This window comes from Thunnus maccoyii, chromosome 2 (assembly GCF_910596095.1).
Source record: "Thunnus maccoyii chromosome 2, fThuMac1.1, whole genome shotgun sequence".
Taxonomy (NCBI): Eukaryota; Metazoa; Chordata; class Actinopteri; order Scombriformes; family Scombridae; genus Thunnus; species Thunnus maccoyii.
Window position 1 is genome coordinate 7,854,107 of NC_056534.1, and position 26,680 is coordinate 7,880,786.

General features: G+C 38.9%; 1 protein-coding gene and 4 non-coding genes across 5 annotated transcripts; 2 read left to right on the forward strand and 3 right to left on the reverse strand.

The window, feature by feature from the left end:
* The first annotated feature begins 2,313 nt into the window (after positions 1-2,313).
* On the forward strand, positions 2,314-2,385 carry trnac-gca. The gene has a single exon. It is a non-coding gene; the product is annotated as a tRNA-Cys (tRNA).
* Positions 2,386-3,255: 870 nt separating this feature from the next.
* trnar-ccg lies at positions 3,256-3,328 on the forward strand. The gene has a single exon. It is a non-coding gene; the product is annotated as a tRNA-Arg (tRNA).
* A 5,059-nt stretch (positions 3,329-8,387) lies between these two features.
* Positions 8,388-26,670, reverse strand: LOC121883467 (transmembrane protease serine 6). Its single transcript, XM_042391750.1, has 18 exons — positions 26,596-26,670; positions 24,863-24,995; positions 24,634-24,776; positions 24,369-24,436; positions 22,283-22,470; positions 22,094-22,135; positions 21,211-21,415; positions 20,875-21,011; positions 18,427-18,539; positions 17,625-17,734; positions 15,303-15,445; positions 15,088-15,186; positions 13,780-13,893; positions 13,537-13,653; positions 13,045-13,213; positions 12,060-12,337; positions 9,916-10,052; positions 8,388-8,952 (listed from the first exon to the last, which is right to left on the reverse strand). Exons 1-18 carry the CDS (start codon positions 26,668-26,670, stop codon positions 8,788-8,790), a joined length of 2,436 nt encoding a protein of 811 aa, XP_042247684.1. The 3' UTR covers positions 8,388-8,787.
* On the reverse strand, positions 23,383-23,454 carry trnac-gca. The gene has a single exon. It is a non-coding gene; the product is annotated as a tRNA-Cys (tRNA).
* trnac-gca lies at positions 24,104-24,175 on the reverse strand. The gene has a single exon. It is a non-coding gene; the product is annotated as a tRNA-Cys (tRNA).
* Positions 26,671-26,680: the final 10 nt, after the last annotated feature.

The window sequence follows — 26,680 nt, forward strand, 5'->3', positions numbered from 1 at the left end:
GGACCTTTTAATTAGTACGATAAAATACACTTCATATTAACTTGATATTTTGAAATAAAAGGCCGACCAGGTCAGTCCTTGCGTGCTGGTGTTTATCTTTCCACTGCCGTCAAAGGTGACCCATTAGGTTGCTTTTGTTCCATGAATTGAATTGCTTGTGTACAGTATCGATCTTGAACAATGTTTTCATTTGTCAGAGCTGACTGAGTTGTTGGATTTTATTAAAAAAAAACACCCTAAAAACCAGAATAAGGCAGAATAATATCCCTCCACTGGAGAGTCACAGCTGTCAGCTTTGGAGAGGGCTATTAACCTTCATCAGTCCACAGAAAATTAAGTGTGCAGGCTGTTTTTATCCAATCCATCTGTTGGCAATGTCAGTCTGTCCATGTTTGTCGAACTCTTTTGTCCTGAGTATTAAATCATCGCAAGCATGGATTGCCATGAAATTTGTTTAACACATTCTACCCAGAGAGTGTATCCTAATGCATTGGTGATCCTTTTTTCCAACAGGGCCGGAAAAAAAACACGGACAGTTTACCAGTCTATTACACGGCTAAATGGATAGACAAAACCATTCACAAACACCTATGGGGAAATTTCCAATTCATGTCCACAGAGCATCAGTTGAGCGTGTTAGTTGAAATTAATTGGGGTTTTGATGGTGGGATGCCTACAGAGCCCCTAAAGTCCCGAAAGGTGATTTTTTTTAGATCTATATCTTGTGTGAACAAGTTATTGTCTTGCGCAAACAAGATAATGACTTGTTCCCACAAGATAATAACTTGTGCAGACAAGGCAACAAAAAAAAAAAAACATCACCTTTCAGGACTTTGGGGGCTCCGTAGATAACTAAGTTTAGTATTTGAAAATCTCCTTATTGATAGTGTCAGCAAAAGCTGGGCATTATAAAATTGGCAAAGATGAGATTTATTGCACTGCTGTTGTATTGGATTGTATTAAATTGTTTGTGGGTTCCTGAATAATTGGTAACTGTATGCTGTGTCTTTTCAGTTATGTCTCTGCTGTGTTTCTATTCTTTTGTTTCTAAGAAAATCTTTAAGAAATTAACTTAAATTTTTGTGTGAAGCCACATTTGGCCTAAACACTTTACACCCAGGATCATGCTGTTGTAGTTTCTATTTGTTGCTGACAGAGGTCAGTAAAGGTCATAAGTTACTTGTAAAGACAAGATCCCCTGAATAATTTAGCAGTGAATGCAGCCACTTTCTCCCTAGTCTGTAGTCCTTGTCAAGAAAACAGCAGCTTCCCTTCATCCTTCTGTGTTTTTCTTTTAGTTATGATGATAGATACACTGCATCTTAGCCTGCATCCATGGTATGTACTCAGTTGTTCCGTAACAGTGAAAAATTGGTTTGTTGATCCTATTGTGTGCGAGGACACTACTGCAAGGCCAGTATTCATGGTTCAGTGAGTGCAGTGAAGATGTTTTAATCTAGTAGCCCTGAAAACAGCAAGTAAACTACTGAATGTTGATTAAGTGGATTTCATGTTGCTGTGGACAAAGTTATTACCACACACACACTCACAAACACTCACACAAGTTTTGACTATAGCAACAGCATCATTGAGCAGGATTTATTTTGTGGTTTGGCCACGTTTATGAAGATGTATGAGATGTGTTAACGTCTAACAGTATAAGTTTCTGAACATGTCCAAGGTTGCAAGATATAAAAACCTCCACACATGCTCATTTATTGATCCAGTAAAAGTCAGCACTCTGTTCATGCATGCAATATCACAGAGCAAGGGTGAATATTTTGTGTGAATGTTCAATTAAATAGATTATCGGTTGATCTGAATCCCCTACCGCAACGCAGTGTTTTTGTGTACTTAAACCAGCTGTTCAAAGTTTAATATGGCTGTTTAGTTGTGCAATGTAAAATATGTCTCAGCGAGTGAGACCTACTTGGTCGATTTTTTGAGGTCAGAGAGGCTGTTTGGAGTTGCGGAATACTTTAATACTGTCTAAGGGCGTTTTCATATTTGACCTAGATACTTGAATCTCAACCCATGACTATTTCTTTGGAATAAAGGGTCATTATAATAGGTTTGTTCTTATTCTGAACTGAAGTTAATATTCAGTCATCCCCTTCCTGGCTGCTATGAATCACACAGAATATGGTTACACAAGCACGTTATACAGTTCTCGGGGTCTGAAGAGGACAGCTTGAATTAAATCAAGCATTTTTAGATAAAAATAAGACCCCTTTTTTTCTGGACAGCGACCAAATTCAGTGACAGCTTTCATGTGTCACCAAATGTAGCAAAATAGTGGATTTTGGAGAACAAGGGGGTATAGCTCAGTGGTAGAGCATTTGACTGCAGATCAAGAGGTCCCCAGTTCAATTCTGGGTGCCCCCTTTGTTAGGGTGTTGTGGTTCAGTCCAAGGCATGAATAGTTCAAAATTGTCCTCAACAAGACATTGAATAATCTGTGTGTTACATTTAATTGCTTAACACAATAGCATCTGCAGTGTTGGTTTACATCAACAGCATTTGCCAGTTGCCAGAAAATTCAAAAGACAAAACAATAATCCTTGTTAACAACTTTTGTCAATTACTGTATACAGTATTCTGCAGTTTAACCTGGAACAGGTTATGTCACAGACAGATGTCTTTGGTTGTACATTGAAAGGCAAAAGACAAAAAAGCTCAATTGTGAAAATGACTTAACTTACTCAACACATTAGTGAGGCATAAAATTCAAGCAACATCTATAGTTACACACGGTTCAGCGTCTTCGCTTTCTTCCTTTTGGAAAAACAATGACTCATGCAAAAACTGATACCGCTGCTGATCGTGTTGACATCCTTAGATGCTTGTTGAACACAAAGTTTGAATTAGAGCCAAGTTATGTTAGAAAAGACCTAGTACGTAAGATGTGTTGTCCGACCACGTTGAAAGAGGGGGTAGACGGGATAACAGTTTAAATATGGTGATAACGGTGCACACTTTTCGGCAATCTCTCCTGCAAGGCATTTCTGCTATAGTCTTTAAATAAGAAGTGACAGAAATAGTTACGTAATGAATGAATAAAAACTAAATCTTGCTTAGTTTTGTCCAAGTGGGTGTGAATGTTGGATTGTCACTTTCGGAATGTTGCAGAAATTGTGGGACACAGATCCTCGATACTGACGCCAGAAAGCTGTTGGAAAAGCAACATCATCATCAACTGATACCGTCTGTCAATCCCTATTTGTCTATTTTCCTATTTTATTTCTAGTTGTCAGTGGCCCAGTGGCCTAATGGATAAGGCATCAGCCTCCGGAGCTGGGGATTGTGGGTTCAAGTCCCACCTGGGTCGTCAAGTGGAAATATGTCTTAAGGAATAATTCCACATTTGAAGGAAATGTGGAATTGTAAATTGAATTTGTCACAGTGATTTCCAGTTTCAAATGTAAAATAAATATCCTTTCAGAAGAAAGAACATATCGTTTACACCAAATTCAAGCTGACACCATAGAGTCACCGGATATCTATTTATTTCACAAACAGCTGAGTGACCAGAGGAACGTGTCGACAGTCAACAGGGTTGGCCGCAGCTTGTTGTTTTTCCTCATAATCATCTCTGCTTTCCCTTATTTCCTTCCCAATATGAATTTCTTTCTTTCAAAAACAAAAGTTCTGCCAGCTTAAAATGGAAGAGAAGTTGTTTCCAGCCATTCAAAAGCTTCCAAGGTTGCCTCTACTTAAAAAAAAAAAAAAAAAAAAAGATTACAGAAATAAACATCTCAAAAACAATCATTCTGTCCATTTTTGGGATTTTCTGCTTGATTATTGCTTCTTGATTTGTGACTGTAACAGTATCATAGCCATTATAAAACACATAAAACTTTGGGGAAATATGGCTTTTCTATTACACGTGTCATGAATCTCGCATCTTTGTTTGTTCATACAGCCTGTAAATGTAAATATTGTGGTCACTGTCTAGTAAAAATTTGAAAAGCAATATACATTATGCTGTCCTGTTGGTTGGAATCAAATCAGCTCCATCTGTCTTCTTAACTGTTGTCATAGTCAAAGCAAAACATAAGAGCAGCAAGATGGCTGATGTCCATAATTTAATCAACATCCCACGCCAAGTCTGCTGGCCTCCTCCTTCTGGCTCTCTCCTCTGCACAAGTTTTGTAACCACTCTTCTACTTTGGGCTGCATTCATTTATATGCTTAGGCCTTCCTGATAACCATACTGATTGTTTGGTTGATCTGTATATATGGATGAATTGCTCAGTTGTCTGAATACATGAGTTCAAAGGAGCTTCAGGACACCTCTTTCACCTCAATCATCACCTCCTGTGCACCGTTACATGCTGTCAATCAATGACCTGAAAAGCCTAAACTCTGCAGTGTCTGAGTGGGAAACAACTCATTATGCAAAAAACTGCAGTTTCCTTTTACCTCCCAGGGAAATAACAATTATGATCTTGCATTGCTTATAATGACACATATTTTAAGACACGCATCATATTTTTAGAGGGTAAACACACACCAGAACCGTGTTTTTGAGACCTCTGGGGATATGTGTGTGATGTTATCTGGAAGGCTCAGAAAGGAAGTTTGGAGGTGTTTTTTTTTGTGTTTGTTTGTTACAACTTCAGCTCAGTGGCCCAGTTTGGAAGACTTCTCTAAACTAGCACCAACAACTGAAATTGAATCACAGTTAAAAACCACTTAAAACAGTTTTATTTTGTCCTGTGGCAATTTCCCGTCTGTCAGCCTCTCCGTATCTGTTTCCTAGTTCTACATTATGTTTTCTTTGGCCTAATGGATCAGGCATCGGCCTCTGTGGCTGGGGATTGTAGGTTCAAGTTCCCCCACTGGGTCATGTGGTATCATATGATATCTGTTGATGACAAAAAGTCACCTTGTGAATAGAAAAATCCCTGTTATGTAACCAAGTGCTATCTTACAATTTATCCATTGCTTTTCAGCTTAATTTCAAATTACTCAAAACAATATGTGCAATTCTCAAAACCATACTGTAATTCACTCTCTCACAACAGTATATGCAGTTTTTTGTTGTTTTTTACACAGAAATCGTATAGGTACAAATATCCTCAAATACATCGGGCCTTTCTGATGGTTTATATTACTCAAAATGTTCATTGTGTAAATCCTCACATGCCAAATATTACAACTGATATAACTCTTCAAACATAAAATGATTCAAATGTTTCTGTAATCTGGAAATGTCATAAAAAGAATGATAACGGAGTAATTCAATTGCAGTAGTAACACATTTATTCTCAGATTTTACTGCATTGCTTAGTTTGAGTTGGTTGATTGTTGAGGTGGAGCTATTCCTGAACTCTTAGTGGTGTATGTGTAACACGACCAGGTTTCCAGAGTTTCTGGCTTTACTATTGCACACTGTATTGCTGGCTGATGTCTTAGATGCTGTAAAGAGTAGCCAGCCAGTCACAATTGCAGCTATAGCTAACATTACAGCCACAGCAATAATCATTTAGCTACACCAATAGCCATTAGCCATAGGAATTGTGGAATACTTTAATACTGTTTTAGGGCCTTTTCATACAATCTCAACCCAGGACTGTTTCTTTAGAGGAAGGGGTCATTATGAGAGGTTTTGCTATAATTCATACTGAACACGGTTACACATTCAAACAAGCATGCTACACAGCTCTCAGGGTCTGAAGCAGACAGCTTAAATCATGTCCAGCCACAGTAGCTCACATTTCACCAAATGTACAAAAATAGTGGGCCTTGTGTTCAGAGAACAAGGGGGTATAGTGCAGTTTTAGAGCATTTGACTGCAAATCAAGAGGTCAGAGTTCAGTTCTGGGTGCCCCCTGCAGTAGGTCAGTCTAAGGCTTGAACAGTCTGTGTGGTAAATTGTCCTTGACAAGATGTTGAACAACCTAAGATTTATCCAATCTATGTGTTTTGGAAAAGTTGTGATTGCTTTAGACAATAGCATCTGTAGTTTACATCAACAAAATTCACCAATTGCCATAAAATTCAGAAGACAAAACAACAAGCCAACTAAACAATTTTTCGTCAATTACATTATACTGTGTTTTGCGCTTTTAGTCATAACCACAGCAAAAGGACTGCTCACTAGTGCTGTGTTCTCAGCCGGTGACTGTGGCTACAGTCAGCACTCTGCTTCACAGTTTATCAGATGTTGTCAAACGTAGTTTACAAGCACAACTCCTCAGCTATCATTTGCACAACACAGGAGAACCTGAGTTTTTGGACCAGGCAGACATCACAGAGTGTCAACAGGAAAGTATACACAGTATGTGATGTGCTCGGTCAGAGAGAGAGAGAGAGAGAGAGAGAGAGAAAGAGAGAGAGAGATGGCCCCCGAGGAGGAGACACAGAGGACAGAGTTTACACGCTGCCTGTGAGGACATTATAACAGAGATATGTGCACATTTAAGGGAAAATGTCACACCGAATGCTGCGGTCAGATAGACTGATTTAAATTGTTGGTTTTTCAGGAGGCCAGACCGGAAAGGTGAACATTTATAGTGAGAGAGATGTGTATAGACTCTTGAGACTGGTGTATGTATGACATGAGCTCATTCACTCATTTGACATTATTTTACATAAAGAAACTCTGTCATGCTGACACAGTTACTGAGACATTTGATGGAGCATGGATGAAGGGACTTGGTTTATTGGCAGTGACGCACTCGTTGATGAATTTATTGACCTTTGATACATGACTTAAATGTTTGCTGGATGAATAGATTGTTGTTGGGAACACTCTTGATGTTTTGAGAACTGCATCAGTGTTTCAAATAAAAAAACTGTAATGCACATGAGGGAATTTTGTTCAATGGCGTCCTCTAATGGTGGCCAGAGGCAAGAGCTTGAAAACTTTTTGAACTTCATGACCCAGAAATCCTGATGTCATTAACAAATAACATTGAAAAAAAAAAATCCTTTGAAGGTTTAAGAAACATATCTTCTATTTTAGGTGTAAATGTCAGTGAAAATCATGCTTCATAGCAAATGATGAAGGTCATTTATAAGCACTGACCATTACTGTAAAGGCAACTGCCATGATAGATGGTTTCTGTGGCCCCCAGAGGCCAGTTTGAGCACTGTAGTTATGCTTCATAGAGCAGAACTGTCATTATGGTTTACAGCCTAATAAAATACCAATTACACTGAAAATGGGAACTTCCAAATATTGAAATATCCCCCAAGGATTAGGGCTCATTTCCAGAGTGGAAAAAAAGATGTGCGAAAGAGGGGAGAGGTTAATGAGACACAGAGGAGACGTACGAGGAGAGAGGGAGGAATATTAGAAAGGTATTGGGTGAAAAAGAAGAAGAAGACTATAGATAGATAGATAAATAGACAGATTGGTGTGTTTCTCTGTCTCCTGACGATATTCTTTTTCTGTCATTCACCAGAATCCAATCAGACTTCTGAGGACAAACGCTCTTTGCCCCAATTTTGTTTACAAACCACAGTGACTCATAAGCATCCAGCCACAGGGAGCGAAGGCAAGCTCTGGCACCTGCTCCCAATCCCTTTGAGAATATTGTTGTTGAAAATAAAATCAGCTGAAAAGATAAAAAAAAAAAAATTGCCTCTCTTCGGATGCAGTGATTCATAGACCCCGAAAATAACCACTTGCACTGTGAAAAGCAGCTTGTGAGAGAAACATTAAACCTTACACCTGCATGCTGTATCGTGTGAATTCAGATGTCATAGGATTAAGTATTACCTCGGCTGCAGTTCCATGTATTTCCAAAAGAGGGAGGTATCAGTCACATAATCATACACTGGCTCTGAGGATGGAAAAGTTGGTCTGTCAGTCTGTTCACCACTTTGGTCCACACTCAAATATCTCAACAATTATTGGATTCCCTGACTACCAGCAGATCGAAGTTTCCATGTATCTTGAAATATGAATTTTGGTGCAGATATCCACAGTGCCCAGATTATGTAACCTGCTGATTTTGGTGATCCCCTGCCCTTTCCACTAGAGCCACCATGAGGCTGACATATGTGGTTTTAAGTGAAAATTCTTAACCATTGAATGGGTTACCATGAAATTAACGTCCCCTCAGGATGGATTGTAAGGACCTTGGTGACCCTGTGACTTTACATCATTTCAAAATTATAATTTGTACAGTACTTTGGTTTACAATGCAGTAGCAAATGTTAGCGTGCTAATATGCTAAACTAAGATGGTAAACACAGTAAACTGCCTGCTGAACATCAGCATGTTAGCATTGTCGTTGTTAGCATGCTCACATTAGCATTTAGCTCACATTGCTGCTAGCATGGCTGTAGAATCGCATTCGTTCATGCAAACACACACAGTAAATCAGTACTTGCAAACTTGATTACAAAACTGAAATATGTTTTATTACGGGGAACATGTTCAACATGTTGACATGGAGTCAGTCTGTAAGAGGGTACATGATCAAACATCTTTAGAAAGTACTTCCTCTGTACACTATCACTTCTGAAAACTGCTTTTCATTCATACTCATTTCCCCTTGCTGTTGTTGCTATTTTTTGGCGTGACTCATTTTCCTGTGTGCTGGTTGGTTGGTCACACATCTCTTCTGAAATGTGCCACATGAATATTTTTAGCTTTATTTCTTCCTGATTTTAGAATAAAGCCTTCTCAAACTTCACCACTTTGCTTTTTGGCAGTGAAGAAATCTCAAATAATCTGACACTTTTTTGAGCTCATGGGTTTAATGTTTTAATTTTCACCTAGCTTCACCTGATGAGGATATTGATGTAAAAATGATGAAGGTCCCCAATGACTCAGAAGTTGCTGATGACCTGCTTGATCCAGTCGTTGAGCCTGGTGATGCGAGTGTAGACGCCGTAGTAGTCTGGACGCCCGCAGCCTTTGCCCCAGCTCACCACCCCGGCCAGGAACCAGCGACCTGACGGCTCCTGGCAAACCAAGGGACCGCCAGAGTCTCCCTGACAGAGACAGGCAATGTTAAAGGGGCAGGGTGTAAGATTTGAATGGCTCTACAACAAAAAAATGACCATAATAATTGACAGCTCAGCGCTGATGATCAATACCAGTGACTCAACTATGACATCACTCATTGCATGCATGTCCAGCTTTTAAGACCCATTTTATGGCCAATTTATGGGGGCTGGGGGATATTTTCTCAGGGGATTTTCAAGTTGCACCCGACATAGGCCTATCTGTATTTACACTGAGCTGCAATAGCTAGCAGGGTTTGTTTGGAGGACATGCAATTTTTATTTTTTCATTAAATCAGTTCCACTTCTTTGCCCTCTGGCAGATATAAATCCAAACAGAGAAAGAGAGAGACTAAATATACCATGACCCAATTCATACATACCAAAATTTACATTTCAGTGTATAAAATTATAAAATATTACAGAAACATTACTGGATATAAGAAAACTATATGTAGTGCCAATTATAAAGACTCTAAAAATCTGCTTTATAACGATGTGGCAAATGTGCTAACAGTTGTCCTTTTGCACATCCGGCAACATTATCATTGATTTGACTACTTTTAAGTCCAATATTCACTCTCTTTTTACCTCTTTTTTACTCTCCATCAACTCCTGAGGAACACATCTGCTAAACGGTCCACTATGTTAACCAACTAGTCGCTAACTTTTTCTTTTCAGTGGGTTTATCAGAGTTTTTTCACTGAAACTAGCTGCCTGCTGCAGCTAAAAACAAGGTTAATCAGACTGATGAAAGTGAACCAAATAGTAAAGTTGTGGGCTGTAAAAACAAAATAAAGGATTTAAAGATGCTAAAGAACTGCAAAGATCCGGGAGGAAATACAAAGTTTCATTTCATCCATAAAAATATTGATTAGAGCAGCTTTAAATTCAAACTGGATCATGTAATTAAGTGGGAATAGTTATATCTATGTATGTGTTTCTGTGTACCTGACAGGCATCTTTCTCTCCACTGCGATAACCAGCACAAAGCATTCTGGGAGTCACCAGGTGGCCGTAGGTGCGAACACAGGCCTCCTCACTGACGAGGCGAACATCCACCTTCTGTAGCACATTACTGGCACTGCCTGGAAGAGGTCAGCGGGCAAAGGTCAGCCAGTGAAGGCCAAAAAATGAATCCTCTTTTCATCCTTTTCCTGTTTATACACTTGAGACAATGCATAAACTCTCATAATAAATCCAAAAGTCTGCATTAATCTCCCCCTCCTCCTAATAGCGTGTCTGCAGAGAACTGAAACTAAGATTTTCACCGTGGGAGGTGAATTATAGAGGCTGCAGATCACTTTATATGAGCAAACTACAAACCACACAAACCCACAGTGAAATAGGTCACAAACTGCAGTCACACAGATCCCTCAGCTTCAGCAGAACTCAGCTTGTAAAATCAATCATTAAACGTATTTGTGTTTAACGCTCTACAATAACCAGTCTGAAAATGTCTTACATGGCTGTAGTTGTACTTTTTTATGTGTTCAGTTACTCACCAGCATAAGATCTACTAAATTTTTGATCTTAACAGTGAAAAGAAACCACTTCACTGGAAATATAGTGGTGTAACCGCACTTTAATGTCTAGAAATCTAGCTAAGCTTTTTCTCTCACAAGTTGCAAAACACTGTAAATCTTTGAATTTCTGTGAAACTGCGTGTGAAGATCTCCTGTTCAAACAGGCTGAACCTCCCTCATTTAATTCATCGTGATACCAGAAACCACAACCCACAAACTTCCACCCACATTACTCAAAGATTAAACTGTTTCTTTGTTTAAAACCCTTCTTTAAAACACATTATTTTAGAATTGCATTCTGTTGAGCTGTTTTTTGTTTTTCCTTTGTTTTAGTGCAAATAAGTTTTTGTGTAATATGTTATTTTCCATCTTATTTAATTATTTTTATTCCACTTTGATCTGATATTTTTTGGTTTTATGTCTCCGTGGAGCACTTTGCACATGTTGAAAAGCTCTATATACATCGGGTTATTATTATCTACACTCTATCTGCTCCTAGTTCTTTAATCTAAATGCTACATTGCTCTTTAGTCTTACTACGTGTATGTTTCCTCTACTGTCATGAGAGCATGACCCACTTTCCTTCATGTCACCACAAACACTCACCACATCTCTCTCCTCTCATTTCAAAGTGCCCCAGAAGAATTGGGCTTTCGAAGACCGCGTAAGACATATCAAACCGCTTCCTGTGAGAATACTGCATTGCATAAGGCAGTGGAAAAAGTTTAGTGGTCAGCATCTAACAGAAACTAAACAAATTTACAACAAAACAAAAAAGTGTGCTTGGACGCCTGTCTTTATAAAACAAACCTTCAAGTCTAAAGCACCAAATAAAAGAGCATCATAAAACGGTTCATGCTTATGAAACTACATAGTTTAATTTAAAACTCTCTATGAGTCATGATATTGTGTTATCTTAAACCAAAGAGTTCAATGGAACTTCCTATTGTGCAAGATGCAGGAAAACTAATTCCTCTAACTTCAGTTCTGAGATATATTTTGTAAGAATGGCAGTTTTGTAACAATGCAAGTGGCTTGCCAATAGTTTGGGGATTTGTTGAATTCATTATTGTGAATGAACTCAACAAACTTGTTTGGAGTAACTGTCCTGGGCACTAACTGTTGCAGTTACTCAAGGGCAATGGGGGAACCAATGTGGGGCTGGGACCCGTTCAAGGGGTCCGAAGATAAATCTGAGCAGCTGCAAGATTTCCCATCTGATAGGAAAGAAAAAAGAAAAATTGTTCTGCTTAATATGGTTTCACAAAATAACACAACATGCTTAAAATTACAAAACATGATAGCAATAACTGAATTACCAAATAGCATAGGTTAGGTTAACATAAACTCATTATGCCTTCCCACAAGTTGTAAATCTGCAACCTTTCATGAGGGGTTGCTTCCTTTTGAGAGGTCACAAGCAAAAAAAAGTTGGGAACCACTGCTATACTCTGTTTTTGCCAGTTAAACCCATCGTTTACCAACCACGCTACTTCCACGACCAACCTTTCACCCTCTGTCCTCTCTCTATATCCCAAACCCATCCCATTTCCCTCTTCCCCTCCTCACCTCCCTCACGGAGCGCCCCCCAGCCGGTGACCCAGCAGAGCAGGCCCGGCTCCAGCTGGTGCGTGGGTGGAGGCAGGCAGGCGGGGCGAGCGTGTCCAGCCAGCAGCATGGAGGCGGGCCGGTCCAGCTTCAGCAGGGCCAGGTCATAGTCGTGGGACTCATCGTCGTAGTATTGGTGAAGGTGGATCCGTTGAACTCGCGCCACTTCTTCAGTGGGGCTGCTGCGGCTGAGCAGGAGTTTTCCCAGATAGACCGTCCACACCGAGGGGGAGTAGAGACTAGAGGAAGAGGAGGAAAGAAAGAGTTGTTATGTATTACAGGGGCAGTAAGTAAGATTTTTTTCTTCTCCCTATAGCACAAGTTAAAATAACATACCTCAATGATTTTATAAGTAGTTTCAGTTGTTGACTGTTGCCAACAAATACTTAAGAGACTATTCCTGTCTTTCAAAACTTACTTTCTACTTGAGAACAAAATCTTCCTCATCCACTAAAATTTCAAAACTCTCTGAAAGCTGCACAAGCTTTTAATCACCATACAAGAAACATTATGAGATTTATCCTTTGCCTGCATTATCCTTTACAGGATGTTGCAGGCAGCCACAGTTTTGGCTGTGATCCAGCCAGCTGATGCTGGCTTTGAAAGATACATACAAAATAAATACATACAGTAAATTCTCATGGCTGTGTCAGACATCACAACTGAACCTTGTATAGTAAAGACACAACAGCATGTCTGAACATAAAGGAAGTTTGGAGGAAACAGAGCTTAGAAAGTGCATAAAAAACATAAAAAGGTGCTAAAATGTTACAGAATGCTTCATCATAAAGTCATCATTCAAGTGCATAAATATCTTTTGCTGAAGATAAGTAAAAGCTTTTAATTTTAACTCAACAAAGTGTTTCAGGTTGCTTTTTGTTTTAAAAGAACTTTCTAACACCTCAAACCACACACCACTTCCCCTCCGCTCTCTTCCTGCACTTACCGGTCGTCATAGAAACAGTGGGCGGCAGACACCACCCACTGGTTGGAGATTAGCGCACCCCCACAGATGTGGGTACCTCGCACCTGCAAGCTCGCCTGCCATGGCCACTCCCCCTCTGTGGCATTGGTCCCCCCCACAATACGGCTGGAAAACTGCCTCAGACCGCAGTCTGTGTGCACACAGAAATACAAAGATGTGAACACAGATGTATGTATGGTTTGTGTTGAAAAAAGCTTTGACATGATGTCTTTATAAGAGAGAAAATGCCTGTTTAAGAAAGATACTGTTAAAAATGTGCATTGTGAAATGTCTGTGCATAATATACACACACACACACACACACACACACACACATATATATATATATATATATATATATACATATTTGGCAAGTTGTTTTCACTCAGTAAGTTTAAATCTTCCCAGTGCCCACAGGACAAAAATACAATCGAAGTTGAATTGAGGTCAAATAAAAATAGAAAAGCTTCTCACCACACTGTTTCTCATCGGAGGCGTCAGGGCAGTCAGAGATGAAGTCACACTCTGGGTTTGGCTTCTTCAGACACGTTCCATCAGCGCACACATAGGTCATATCTGTACAATGCACACCTGGACACACACACACACAATTTCACACAGATTAGAATTAAGGGTACTTCATTTTGCAAAAGGCCATGGAACACTTTGAAATGTTGTGTGAATGTCTGCGTCCATGTGTAGATTTGACTGTGTTACCATCACTACAGTTCATCTCATCTGTGGCTTCGGGGCAGTCTGGGTGGTCGTCGCACACCTTGTAGTAGTCCACGCACTGACTGTCCTCTGGGCACTGGTACTGTGCCACACACACTTAAAAAACACACACACACACACAAGGTAATGTATCAGCTCACATGTGTGTATACGCAGCAGACTGCAGACATGCAGTAAAAGGCTGTCATATGAACTATGGTGAGTCGTTGGGTCACTGAATGACAACAGAAAGACATTATAACAGAAACACTTTAGCATTAACATGAAGCAACAAAGGTGATATTCTGCTGTGTGTTGATACTCTTCATTCACATTGTTTTAAAGAATATTGGGGTACATAAATGGACAACTGATGCACATGTTGACACATTTGATCATCTTTTATGCAACAGAAATTCTCCATATCATATCATACAACTAATTAGCAAAGCATACAACAAAACTTAAATATTAATATATTAATATACTTTCCAATGTGTTTATATCACATGATAAATGCTTTTACTCCCTATTCAATCTTTGCACCATCTGCATCATTTGCATTTTATATACTATCTATAAATTATATTACCTTGCTTATTGAACACCACTTACAAAAATTGCACTCCTGCATCTATATATTTATTTATCTTTTACATTGTTTTTATCTGCACAAATTACATTTTTTTGTGCACAGTTTTGTAAGTTTGGAAATTGTTCTTTTATTGAGCTATTTATCTTGTGGGGTTGTTTTGTACATACTGTAATTATTGTAAATACTTAAACCAGAAGGCACAAGCAGTTATCTGATCGGCATAGGCAGTTTTGTACTCATAATATCATCATTTTGATGAAGTCACAGCAACTTGAATTTCACTTTACATTGCCTTATTACATGTCTATGATCTCTTGGTTGCATGGTGTTGCTACGACACACGAACTTCTATCAAAAAGTCAAACTGATTATAACGTTGTAGCATGACAAGCTGCCAAATCTCACAAGTTTTCACATTGCCAGATACTGTCTGCCATCCGAGTAGATTCAGAGACAGAAAAGAGAAGAAGGCCCATCAGATCAGATCAGCATCACTCTCAGATTTTGAAGTCGGCTTGCTTTCATGAGAAACAAGCTCACAAAGCTCATGTTAGAGATGCTTGAGCAATCCTGCCCTTAGCAGTTTTTATGATACAAAACTGGCAACTTCTTATCTTCAAAAGTGGCATAACATTCAATTCTGTACACATTTTCAGTTTCGACGGGAACTACTGTACAGGATGTGTGAATTCATAAATTAAAAACCAAACATATACCACAGTTCCTCTCATCAAGCCCACTGGGACAGTCCTTGATTCCATCACAGGCAGGAACACACAGGCCGTTCACAGTGCACAGAAACTGACCTGGGCAAGCTATAAAACACACAAACACATGCAAACACATAAAATCTGTTCAAAAACAGTAACATTTTAATTAGCAATTCTTTTATCCAAATGTACTGCCTGTCTCTCCTGCATTCACAACTTACGATCTGATAGGTTGAAGATACTGTATTGCAGCTGGAGGCCCGGACCTGTGAGTGACACCTCTGATGTCATGACAACAGTGGCTGTCAAAGAGAGCAGGAAGAGACGTTCGCTGTATGGCTGCAGGCCCCTGGTGCCACAGAGTCTGAGGAAAGACAAAAAAGACAGAGATGCTAAAAACAAAAGGAACTCAAAGGGAGTATGGTGAGAGGAGGTCATATGCCTCAGGTCCTATCTGTTTGGCAGCACCTGGAAGTTGCTATGTAATATACTGTATATTTTGTTATCTTGGTCTATTCTGTACACACAACATCTATTGGGTGGATCCCTCCTCTGTTGCTCTTCCTGAGGTTTGTCTTATACAAATTGAGGGTCTAAGGCTTGAGGATGTTGAATTCCTTCACAGATTGTAAAGCAAACCCTGAGCTAAATTTGTGATTTGTGATACTGGGCTATATAAATGAAAATTGACTGGACTTGACTTGAAAGCCAACTATGTTTCCCTGCAGCAAACAATAGACATACACTGCAGATTGTGGTGGAAAACTACAGGTTGAGGAGTGTTTAAATGACTATAAAGTAACTTCAGGAAAGGTATTTGACTCTCATCTTGTCCAAAAACGCCTCTAAATTAAAGTAAAAAGTGTAACAACATGAAAAGTTATGTTGATATCTATAGGATATTGAGCTCATATGGGAGACTGTCGCCCCCTGTTGTTCAGTTCAGGAAAATATGATGACATAGAACATTTATACAGTGTAATAATTCTGCCCATTTAACACAAGCAGTTTGCATTGGTTTTATCATTTACTGTTTAAATCATGAATGAAAACAACTGAATAGTCTGCACGTCGCGACTTGCATGGAAAACTTTGACATGCACAGAAACTTCATGTCAAATACCAAACCACACACAGGTGACAGTTAAAAATAGATGGACTAATTAGCTGGAAATATGCACAGTTTTACATGATGTCTCTGCACTTATAATGTCTTTTATTGTTATCCCCTATATGTGGTTTGTGTGAGAAGAAGCAGGCTATAGAAAACGTAAGACTCGACCTGAAAAACCTGTGCGTATTAAAAATTTTTATATACGTAAGTTGTGGTGTGCAGACTTTCCAGTTGTTCTCATTTGAAGGTCAAACACCTGTGCGCTACATAGATTAAAAGAGAAATCGTCTAGCATGAGTCACACCGCTAATTAGTAATAATTAGTTATTAGGAGAGTTCACATTTATGGTGGTTGATCTAGGCACGTATCCTACCGTGTTATAAAAGTCAATTGACAGAAAATTAATCAGCCAGAATTTGTATTGGTTCATTGTTTCAGCTGTTTTATCAACCAAATTTGCCAAATATTCATTGATTCCAGCTTCTTAAATGTGATGATTTGTTGTTTTGTTTCTTTTTTATATCATTCTAAATTGAACATCTATGGGTTTTGGACAGTTTTGGTCAGACAAAACAAAAAAATGATGACACTGAGCTCTCAGAACTTATGATGGGCATGTTTATGCGTCTGAGCCAGCAACAGCCATAGCCAGAGGCATTACGTCCGTTCCATTCTCATGGACGCGATATCTCAGGAACACCTTGAGGGATTTTTTTTCAAATTTGGCACAGACGTCCACTTGGACTCAAGGATGAACTGATAAGATTTTGTTTTTTTTTTTGTTTTTTGGCCTTAACTGAAGAATTCATGTGCTAATTATGACAATGTTTCACACAAATGATGAAGTGATGACATTTTATATCCAAAAGGTCAAAGGTCAACTTCACTGTGACATCAAAATGTTCTGCAAAAACACTTTTCTGGCCATTATTTGACGCCATAACTCAGAAAATAGAAGGGGTGACTGTGACCATATTTCACATTTTGTCAGATACTGAATTGGTGACACTAATCTTGGGTTCCCACCTTTAAACTGTGGTGATTGTATAGATCTTCTGTGCTGCCCGGTTGAAGATGTGTGTGAATCATCCACGTTTAGAATTTGTAGCTTCTCTGCAGCAACATCCATATCTGAAGCTTCGCCTACTGTTATGACTACAACTTTGTGTTCTATCAGAATCAGCTTTATTGGCCAAGCATGTGAACACATACAAGGAAAATACACTTAATACATTGTATTAAATTCCTTTGCTACAAATATTAAATGAGTCTGGACAGACATGGATGTAAACTGCAACTTGACTGGTTGACGGAGGCATACGACTGCGAGGCGGTATTTCTAGTTCATACTGCAGGTTAATCTGACCATTGAGGCCGAGTCACCCTCGGTTCCTACAGGCGAGCTGGACTCACTGTGGCACGGACTACCTGCGGTTCTGGATGATCCACGCTCCCTGGGTACAGGCCTGGTTGTAGCTGGCTCTGCTTAGCTCATAGCCCTCAAATGCCAGAGACAAGCCCATCCCTACATTGGGCATCTGAACACACACACACACACAAAAAAATACAAAAACACAATTGCAGACATATAACTCCTATAAAATGTATATAACATTGTGATATGAGATGATTCAGAGCTTCAACCCTCACATATTGTACCCTACACACTACCATATTCTGACCCTCAACAGTATACCATCATAATTAGTCTCTACACCAAATTTCTGAACCACAACACTATTTTTCATTACTCATTAATAAATGGGTCATTAATCGTTAATGAAACTCTCAGAGAGCAGAAAGTGTATTCTTTAGGTTTTTCACTATCTGTTTATTGAGCAAAAACATTCATGGTCACACTATAAATAGGAGTAACATAACAGCCATCATGGTTTTAATGAATGTTATTGAATGTGAAGAATGCAACAACATTTTTGAGAGGTGATTTTTGATTTTTTTTTTTAAATTAAATATTGGTCAAATATCAGCTGCACAATTTTTTTTTTAAAAAGTTGAAATATGTCCTATTTTTGTATATTCTAGGTCACTTTGGGGAAAGTCATACAATTTCAGGCGAAAAGAATGGTGTTTAAGGGGCTTTTTATTCCTCTGCTATGTCAAAATGTGTCAAATTTGACCTGTAAGGGTTAAGTGATGTATGCAATTGAGTGAATGACAGAATAGATTGATGAATAAATGAACAAATCAACGAAAGACATGGGTATCTCACAGTAAAGCTCCAGGTACAGTTGGTGTCGGGGGGGTAGTAGCTGGGAAAGAAGGGTGTCTTCAGCGCCCCCTGGATCCCTGATACTGCCTTCAGCTCTATAGTGTAATTACAGTCTGAAAAAGTGACAGACAGCGAGAGAAAGGTAAATGGACTGTACTTGTATAGCACCTGTCTAGTCTTCCAACCACTCAAAGCACTTTTACACTATGAATCACATTCACCCACATTCATACAGTGAATGGCTGCAGGAGCTACCATGCAAGGTCCAAACCTGCCCATCAGAGGAAATCTAATCATTCACACACATTCACACACTGATGGCACATCCATCAGGAGCAATTTGGGGTTAAGTGTCTTGCCCAAGGACACATTGACATGCAGACTGGAGGAGCTGAGAATCGAACCACCAACCTTCTGATTAATGGATGACCTGCTCTACCTCCTGAGCCACAGCCAAGAAATATTCCAATGCATAATAAAAAGTTAATCCTGAATTCTGTGGCACCTATCATTCTGGGTTCAGATTTCCATCATTGTCTGCAAGTTTTGATACAACCTGGCCAAATCAGGTCCAAACTGGTTATAATTTAGCTAAGTTGGTGATGACTCACTCCACTGTGTTTTTGGACTTTCCCTAGAGGCAGAAATAACATCATTTATAATTCTAGCTAAATGTAAGTGGGTGTGTAGCTGCAGAATAACCACAACTTTGTTTTTTTCCTGTTCTTTGGATATTCTTGTTTCCCAGATTATGTATCTTTTTAAAATGATTTTATAAGCCAGTTGAACACTGACAGCAAAGCATATACATATTAATATTGCACTTATGTCCACAGTGTATATAGGAAGTGCTTGCACAATAGTAGTATAGTGAACCAAACCAGTCAATATAGCATAGATAGCCCACCAAGAACAAACAAACAAATCAACTGACATAAGAAAAGATCAGCAGGTAAACAGACAAAAAAAAGGAATTAACATTTAATGGTATACTGTGTTTGCAAGAGGAAGTCAAAGAATAGGTCTGTCAAGAACCATCAAAATCACCTAATTTTTACTCAAAAACCACCATGAGGTTGACATTTTTGTGATTTTCAGTTAAAAGTCCTCTCAACTAATGGACAGACTGCCATTAAGTCTCTTTCAAGAAGCATTGGGATATTTTGGTGATCCCTTTGTGGTGGTTTCTGCCCTAGAAAACCGATACCCCCTGCTGATGTGGATAAGGCACCGGCAGATGGCTGTTCTCTACTTCTGACCAAGGTATCAAACAGGTTCTCAAAATCGACACACGAGACCATCTCAGCCTGCTTAGGAAACCAAAATTCAGCCTGGTTTCTATAACCACCAGCTGTCATTGAACCACTCTAAACAGGCCTATTTAGTCAGGAACGCCTGACAGCCAAGTCACAATGAAAATGTGTGGGTGCAAATAGGTGTTGGAGGTTTGAAAGTACTCCAAGATGGCCCTTTAACAGGCTACCTCTGGAGGAGGCCCACTCTGTCAATTGAGGGCACTCGCCTGCTTTTATAGGATGGCTTCAATGCCCTGGCCCTAACGTCTTTTGCTTACCTTAGGTCTACCAGAAGACCTCAGAGATGAGCACAAGTCAGGAGCTTTGTTTGGAGTGTATAAAAATACAAACCATTTTTATTTAGTTTTTACAAAAATGAGTATCACAAAATATAAAAAGTAAAATACAAAAACTTGAATGTAAAAGTTAAAAAGAAGAAAAACCCTCTCTAGGACTTAAAGAAGTCAAAAAAGCCTTAGAAGCAAAAAGACAAAAAGGCCAACTGGCAAAACAACCCCCCGAACACCAACAGAAGCCCCCAAGGCTGTCCTCACCTTCCCTTTTATTTTAAAACATCTGTCTCTTCTTACATTCCAACACCCATATACATTCATCCGCCAAGGCATCGACAAGTTGCTGACTGATATTTCCTGACAGTACACAAAACAATGACAGTTTGTTTGTCAGTTACAACACAATTCGTGGAACTCTGTTAACTGATATATTATTTACGAATGTGGTGCAACAATTTTCAGGAAACCACGTATTTCCTACGTAACTGTTTGCATATTACATGACAGACCAGTCATGATTCAGCATAAACAGTATAAGTCATGTTTTTGTGTACTAATTTTATCAATTTATCATCAATTATAGATATAGATAGATTTTGTTAGAGGTAGGTTTGAGGGGAGTTTGTCTCGGCAACTTATGGTGGAGCTTTTAACACTTTTACTCTAGTGCCATCATCAGATCATACTTTGGTTTATGACCAAATATTTGCAAAATCAGCTGAGACTGATGGTAATGTCACTGAGGCTGAATTGCAGAGCAAATCATTCATATTTCAGTGTACTTGAATTCATCCTGTTCCTTTCAGTCTGTGTATGTAACATTTGTAGTAAAGAAGATCTGAACATTTAGGTGGTCTTACCCCGATGGTCCCAGGCCTGTGCAGACAGAGAAAAGGGGTCCTTGTAGTTGTACAGACCCTGTTTCCAAACCACCGTCATCCACTCGCCTGACGACAGGACGCGGACTACACGTTCATGTCTGCTGCAGCCATAAACACTGGAAGGACAGAGAGAAAGATGGACAGAGGGAGTTGGAGGGAAAGATAATTAGTGAAAGTTAGTGAAAAAATCAAAATCTCAAATTATGCACCGACTTTGGAAGGTGTTGACAGACAGTGACCGACCGATATCAGGCGTTCAACAGAGGGTTAATATATATCTGTCTAATTGTACACTTGTTTGCGGATGAAACTCACGAGGTGATGAGGTGAATATCGGTGGGGGTGAGGGAGTCGTACACCACCAGCCTGTCCCGGCACTCTGGCAGCAGCCACTCCATGTGGAGCTCCAGCTGGGAGTTGGGGGCAGCCTGGAGGTGCCACATGCAGGAAGAACGCTGCGTGTCGGGGCCACGGAGAGCCACAGGACCGCTTGATTCCAACTTTTGATAACGGTAACAGTCTTGAAAGAAGAAAACAAAAAAACAAACAAGGTGAGTTAGAACTAAACTGTCTTTGTGTGGGAGTAAATTTGACTAAGATTTGTGTTTCAGTAGTTACTGTAGGAGATGAATGACAACATCAACATTAACAACCCTAATCCTTAACAAATGGTTTTATCTATTATCCAACATTATGAAGTCCTTGGTCAATATTTCAAAATCATAGATGAATCCATCCCCCGAAAACATAAAAATCTCAATATGCCAACTTCAATGATTAGTCAACTACTGCAATGGACTTAACTTTAATAAAATCCTTAATGTTCTTGGTGGAAAAACACCAATAACAGATATTTCAATTTGAAATTAAGCTCTTCTCTAATTGATGACAAAATACTACTATTTTGTCAAGATAAAGGCTTTAAATGTGTCATATTATAGTAAATGATAAGACTGCCTAATGTGGCTTTTTAGTTTTATTTAAATATAAAACTAAAAGCTTAAATAACTTAAATAATTTTATCAGTGTTGGAGTTACATGTGGGAACAACCATGTATAACACTGCAGTTGTTTGCGTGCATAAAATTCATGTGCATGCAAATTAATGTTGTGCTGCATGCTCACAGATCAATCAAAATGCATTGAATGAAACCATAATTGCGATTATGAATAAGGAAATGAAAATGCATCATTATACCAAATGAGGCTTTGAGAAGTTCTATAACTTTGGAGTCGGTTTCTGTAGGGAAAAGAACAAAAAGACAGACGAGAAAATAAAGGAAAAAAATGTACTTATCATCCCTGTGTCTCATTGCTTCATCTTTACATATACACACAGTCTCTCTCTCTCTCTCTCTCTGCGCCTCCCCTCCTCTCTTTCTCTCACCACTGATGGACAGCGAGGGGAGGTGAAGGAGGTATCCATCGAAGCTGGCCGTCTCCTCCACCTCTGACCCCCAGGACCCTCTCAGGCCCTCCTCCAGGCTCCTGGTGACCTTGCTCAGTGTGACCATTCCAACATGGCTGCTGGGGATGGACAGCGCTATCCAGAAGTGAGCCACAACACTCCCCTCCCTGCAGAAACAAAGCAGAGAGCAAAATTTGTGGTGGTTAAGAGATATGAAAACATTAAGTTAGAATGTGGCTTGCTCTCTGTTTGTTTTGTTATGGAAATTACAACAATTTTGGCAATCATACATCTGATGAAGGGCGTTTAACCCAAAATGCTGTATTAAATAAATAAACCAGCAGTAAAGGAGACGGTGTGCAGAGTTCACGAACCCATCATACATTCAAGTGTATGTTTGATACTTTTTTTCAGGTATTTGAAGCATTTAGACTATCAAAAGTCAGTGCGGTTCTCCCTCATACTTATGTATCACTCTGAAACTGGAGATAACATTTGCAGAGGTTGTGGAGCAGTACCATACCTGAAACACTCCTCTTCCTTTCATACATCGATAAATGCCTTCCTGCCCCACACACCTCTTCATTCTTATTTTCTGTGCAAGCTGCCCCGGATGTTGATCCTTATGCAGTTTCTATATTAACTTTCGTTCAGTCTCAGAGATAAATGTTTGAAATGATTCATGTAAAAATCATTTGGAAAGCTGTAGGAGGTTCATACAGTTTGCCCTAATGTATGTTGTTTTGAGCGAGTTCTTGTTTCCCCAGATCTCAATATTGGAGCTGGTGAGTGCAAAGTTAGCATGACCCATAGAGCCACAGTGGCCACATTTATGGAAAATACATCGGTTGAAATACACTGGAAATATCCTTTAAATGAAGGTATTAATCCTTCATGTACTGTATATGCCTATGGTCTGTTTGGAGAGAGCTTACAGGTGGTGCAAAACTCAATTTTCAAGTGCACATTTTTGAATTACATAATATTACATACAAATCAGTTCAAATCCATGCTTGAACTTTGGGTGCTTTGAGAGCTAGCACTTATTAAAAGTGAAAAACTGCAAACAACACTAAAGCAGGGGGCACCCAGACTTGAACTGAGGACCTCTTGATCTGCAGTCAAATGCTCTACCACTGAGCTATACCCCCTCTTGTAAGAGGATTAGCACACTCAAAATATTGACTATAGGCCTGTTGATGAACTGAACGAATGGATGAAAGTAAAAAAAAAGTGTTTCTTGTTCGTCTCCCTCTGGGCAAAAGCATATTCACTTCAAGTGTGTATTTGGATATAACTAATAACCAAAATAATATCAAATTATTTGATGCATTTTGGGGATTAAAAGGCAGCGTTCATCTCCTACATGTATAACACTCTTTTGGGTAAAACCTTTGTGTTTCTTATAGATTCTTAGTCTTAGCAAACTGCATTACTATTTGCATGAAGGAGTACAAGCACTCACATTTTCAAGTGTCTTGTTGATGCTATTTGGTACCACAAAATGGCTTTTGTTTTCACCCTGCCATTTGACTTTAACTGATGGTCCATGTACTGTATATGCCTACGGTCTGTTTGGAGCACCATTACAGTAAGTTGAGATCATTGTATTTGTGTAGACACGAAAATTAAGCCTGCAAGCACAGAGCTAAATATAAAAGCTTATAAAACTCAATTTTCAAGCGCACATTTTTGAATTACATAATACAAATTGGTTCAAAGCCCATGCTTGAATTTTGACATCAAAGTTGACGCTTATTAAAAGTTAACTGAGAATAATAATCAGAAAGAGATTCATGTAGGGGGCACTCAGATTTGAACTGAGGACCTCTTGATCTGCAGTCAAATACTCTACCACTGAGCTATACCCCCTCTTGTAAGAGGATTAGCACACTCAAAATGTTGATTATAGGCATACTGATGAATGAGTGAATGAATGAAAGTGTTTCTTATTTGTCTCCCTGTGAGCAAAAAGCATATTTACTGTGAGTTCTGTCAATTCTATCTAGTCAGTATTTTCCCAAATATTTTAGTACTTCTAAGTAAAAAAGTTTGATCCAAGTACCCAAAAGCAAACACAGTGGTGTAGTTGAAGTATCGAGAAAGGCAAGAGCTCCTCATTATCTTCTCTACCTGAAAGACAGAGAAAGAAAATATCACCTTTTTACATGAGTGTGTTGAACCACATCTATATATTGCTAGTTTCCTTTCTGACAGGTAGTTTAACTTCAAAACTACTTAGAAAACCTGCACCTCTGAGCTCCTTTGGGTTGTGAGCCAAGTTATTCAGGTGTACATCAGTATCACAGGAATTAACGGTCCCTGCTCACCATGCTCTGTACTCCCTTGGCCTCTTTCTTGAATGCATGGCTTCTGTGAGAGGACAGATCAGCAGAGAAGTTCCTGTTAAGGATGGACAGGTATGCCGTGTACTGCTGCTGGACACGAGGCTCCAACACCCAAACCCTGTACTCTGTTTGAGAGAAAGGTGTGAAGATCAATACAGCATGAATAAATGTGTAAATACATACAAAAAAAAAAGAGAAAAAAAATGCTTACCCAGGAAGTACCAGGCTAGACTGGCTCCTGCAACTATGAGGATGATGATGAGGATGATGAGAAAGACCAGGAGACACTTGCAGAAGCGAGTCTTCCTGATGGTTGGAGCCACAGTTTGTGCACCAGCCACTACCTGTGTAGATAAGACACTAACTCACCGTGGCCTACAAGGAATTTATGCCTCAATCAAGACATTTAAGTTCCTGAACCTGGGCTTTAGTTAAACTAATTTGTGACTTTCTTCATGGTTACAAATATAAAATCTGCAATGTTAAAAACAAAACTGAAAAGTGATTGTACAACAGAGCACACACTGAGCACTGGGATGTTTCCCAGTGGATTATATTTAGCCACTGGGTTGTTAGGTACTTTCCTTTCATCTCCTCAGGGGAAATCTGTCCTCTTAAAAAACAACATGATCTAAGCAGCCAACATTACATTTAGATTTTAGGAAAATAAAAATAACTTTACATTTAGCAATTGGTGAATCAGTTGTATTCTTATCCACATGAGTTATATTCTTCTAGTTTTTTTTTCTTCTTATATGCAGTTTTAATGACTAATGATGATTCACTGTAAAATCTACTCCTGATTTGTTGCTGCTATACTGAATCTGTAATCATTTACATTTTATATGTGCAAAAAACAACATGTGGGGACAAAATTAATTTTTCTTTATACTAAGCTTTTCATTACAACCATGATAGTCTTCTACGAACATTGATGATGAATTGTATCTTTGCAGTGATGTGTGAAAAGGTGGGTGACTTTACCATCCTCTACATGCATGTAAGCAACAACTTATCATGGTCAAAAGTCAAAACCAGAACATATTTTTAAAGCTAAATAAATTTCTGTTAATTTCTCAGTAATAGTTTATATATGCCAGAGTTTCAAATAGTGTAGAATAGTGCAAAATGCTAACCTGAAAACATTTTTATTTGTCCTGGTCTGAGTGGACAGTGCTAGTGTCCCACAGTGATCTAATATTTTCTAGCTTTATTGAGACATGATCATGATTAGAGATACTAATAACTGGTGTAATATATTCAACATGTGCAACTGTAATCATATCTATACTACATCTATTGTAGATAGTTCCATCATGAATTAAAAACACTGAAAATTTAAAATGTTTTACAATTAAAATATGCATACAGTTACTGTAAAGGAGCAAATCTTTGTTTAAGAATTGTATATTTAACCCTATCCTTATGGTGAGATGTTCTGAAATAGACTCAACCAAGGGAGGCTTGTCCACTAAAGGACTCACAAGGACAGATTTTAATGGAATATTTTTGAGAAATAAGCACTGAGTTCTCAGAAAGAGAGTAGTATTAATCCTCTCATCTAAATGTTGAACTATTCCTTTAAATGCAGGAAGCCAGACATCTTTCACTTGTGGCTTTTAGCCTTGAGCTAAAGTTCTTCAGTTTGAATCCAGTCTAGATACAATAACTTTAAGTTTATTGAGGTATGGTTTGTTTTTGTGTCTGGATTAATTTGCCACTCAGTGTGTGAAGGAGTCACGAACCCAAGAACATATGAATGCAACTTCTAAATGTTGTGGAGATTTCTGTCTAAGCCTAAAACCAAACAATCAATCAAATCTGGCATTTTGTTAATTAATGGTCTACTCTAACAACTCCACAGGTTTGACAAATTGATCTGAACATACTGACTGATAAACCTCAGACTACATATATATGTATTTCAGCGTTTGCATTACTGACCCCATTGTTCAGAGAAGCAGGTGTGACACCCTGGTCACATGAAATTGACTTCTTAGACCCGTGTCCGAGCGCCATTGCATCACTC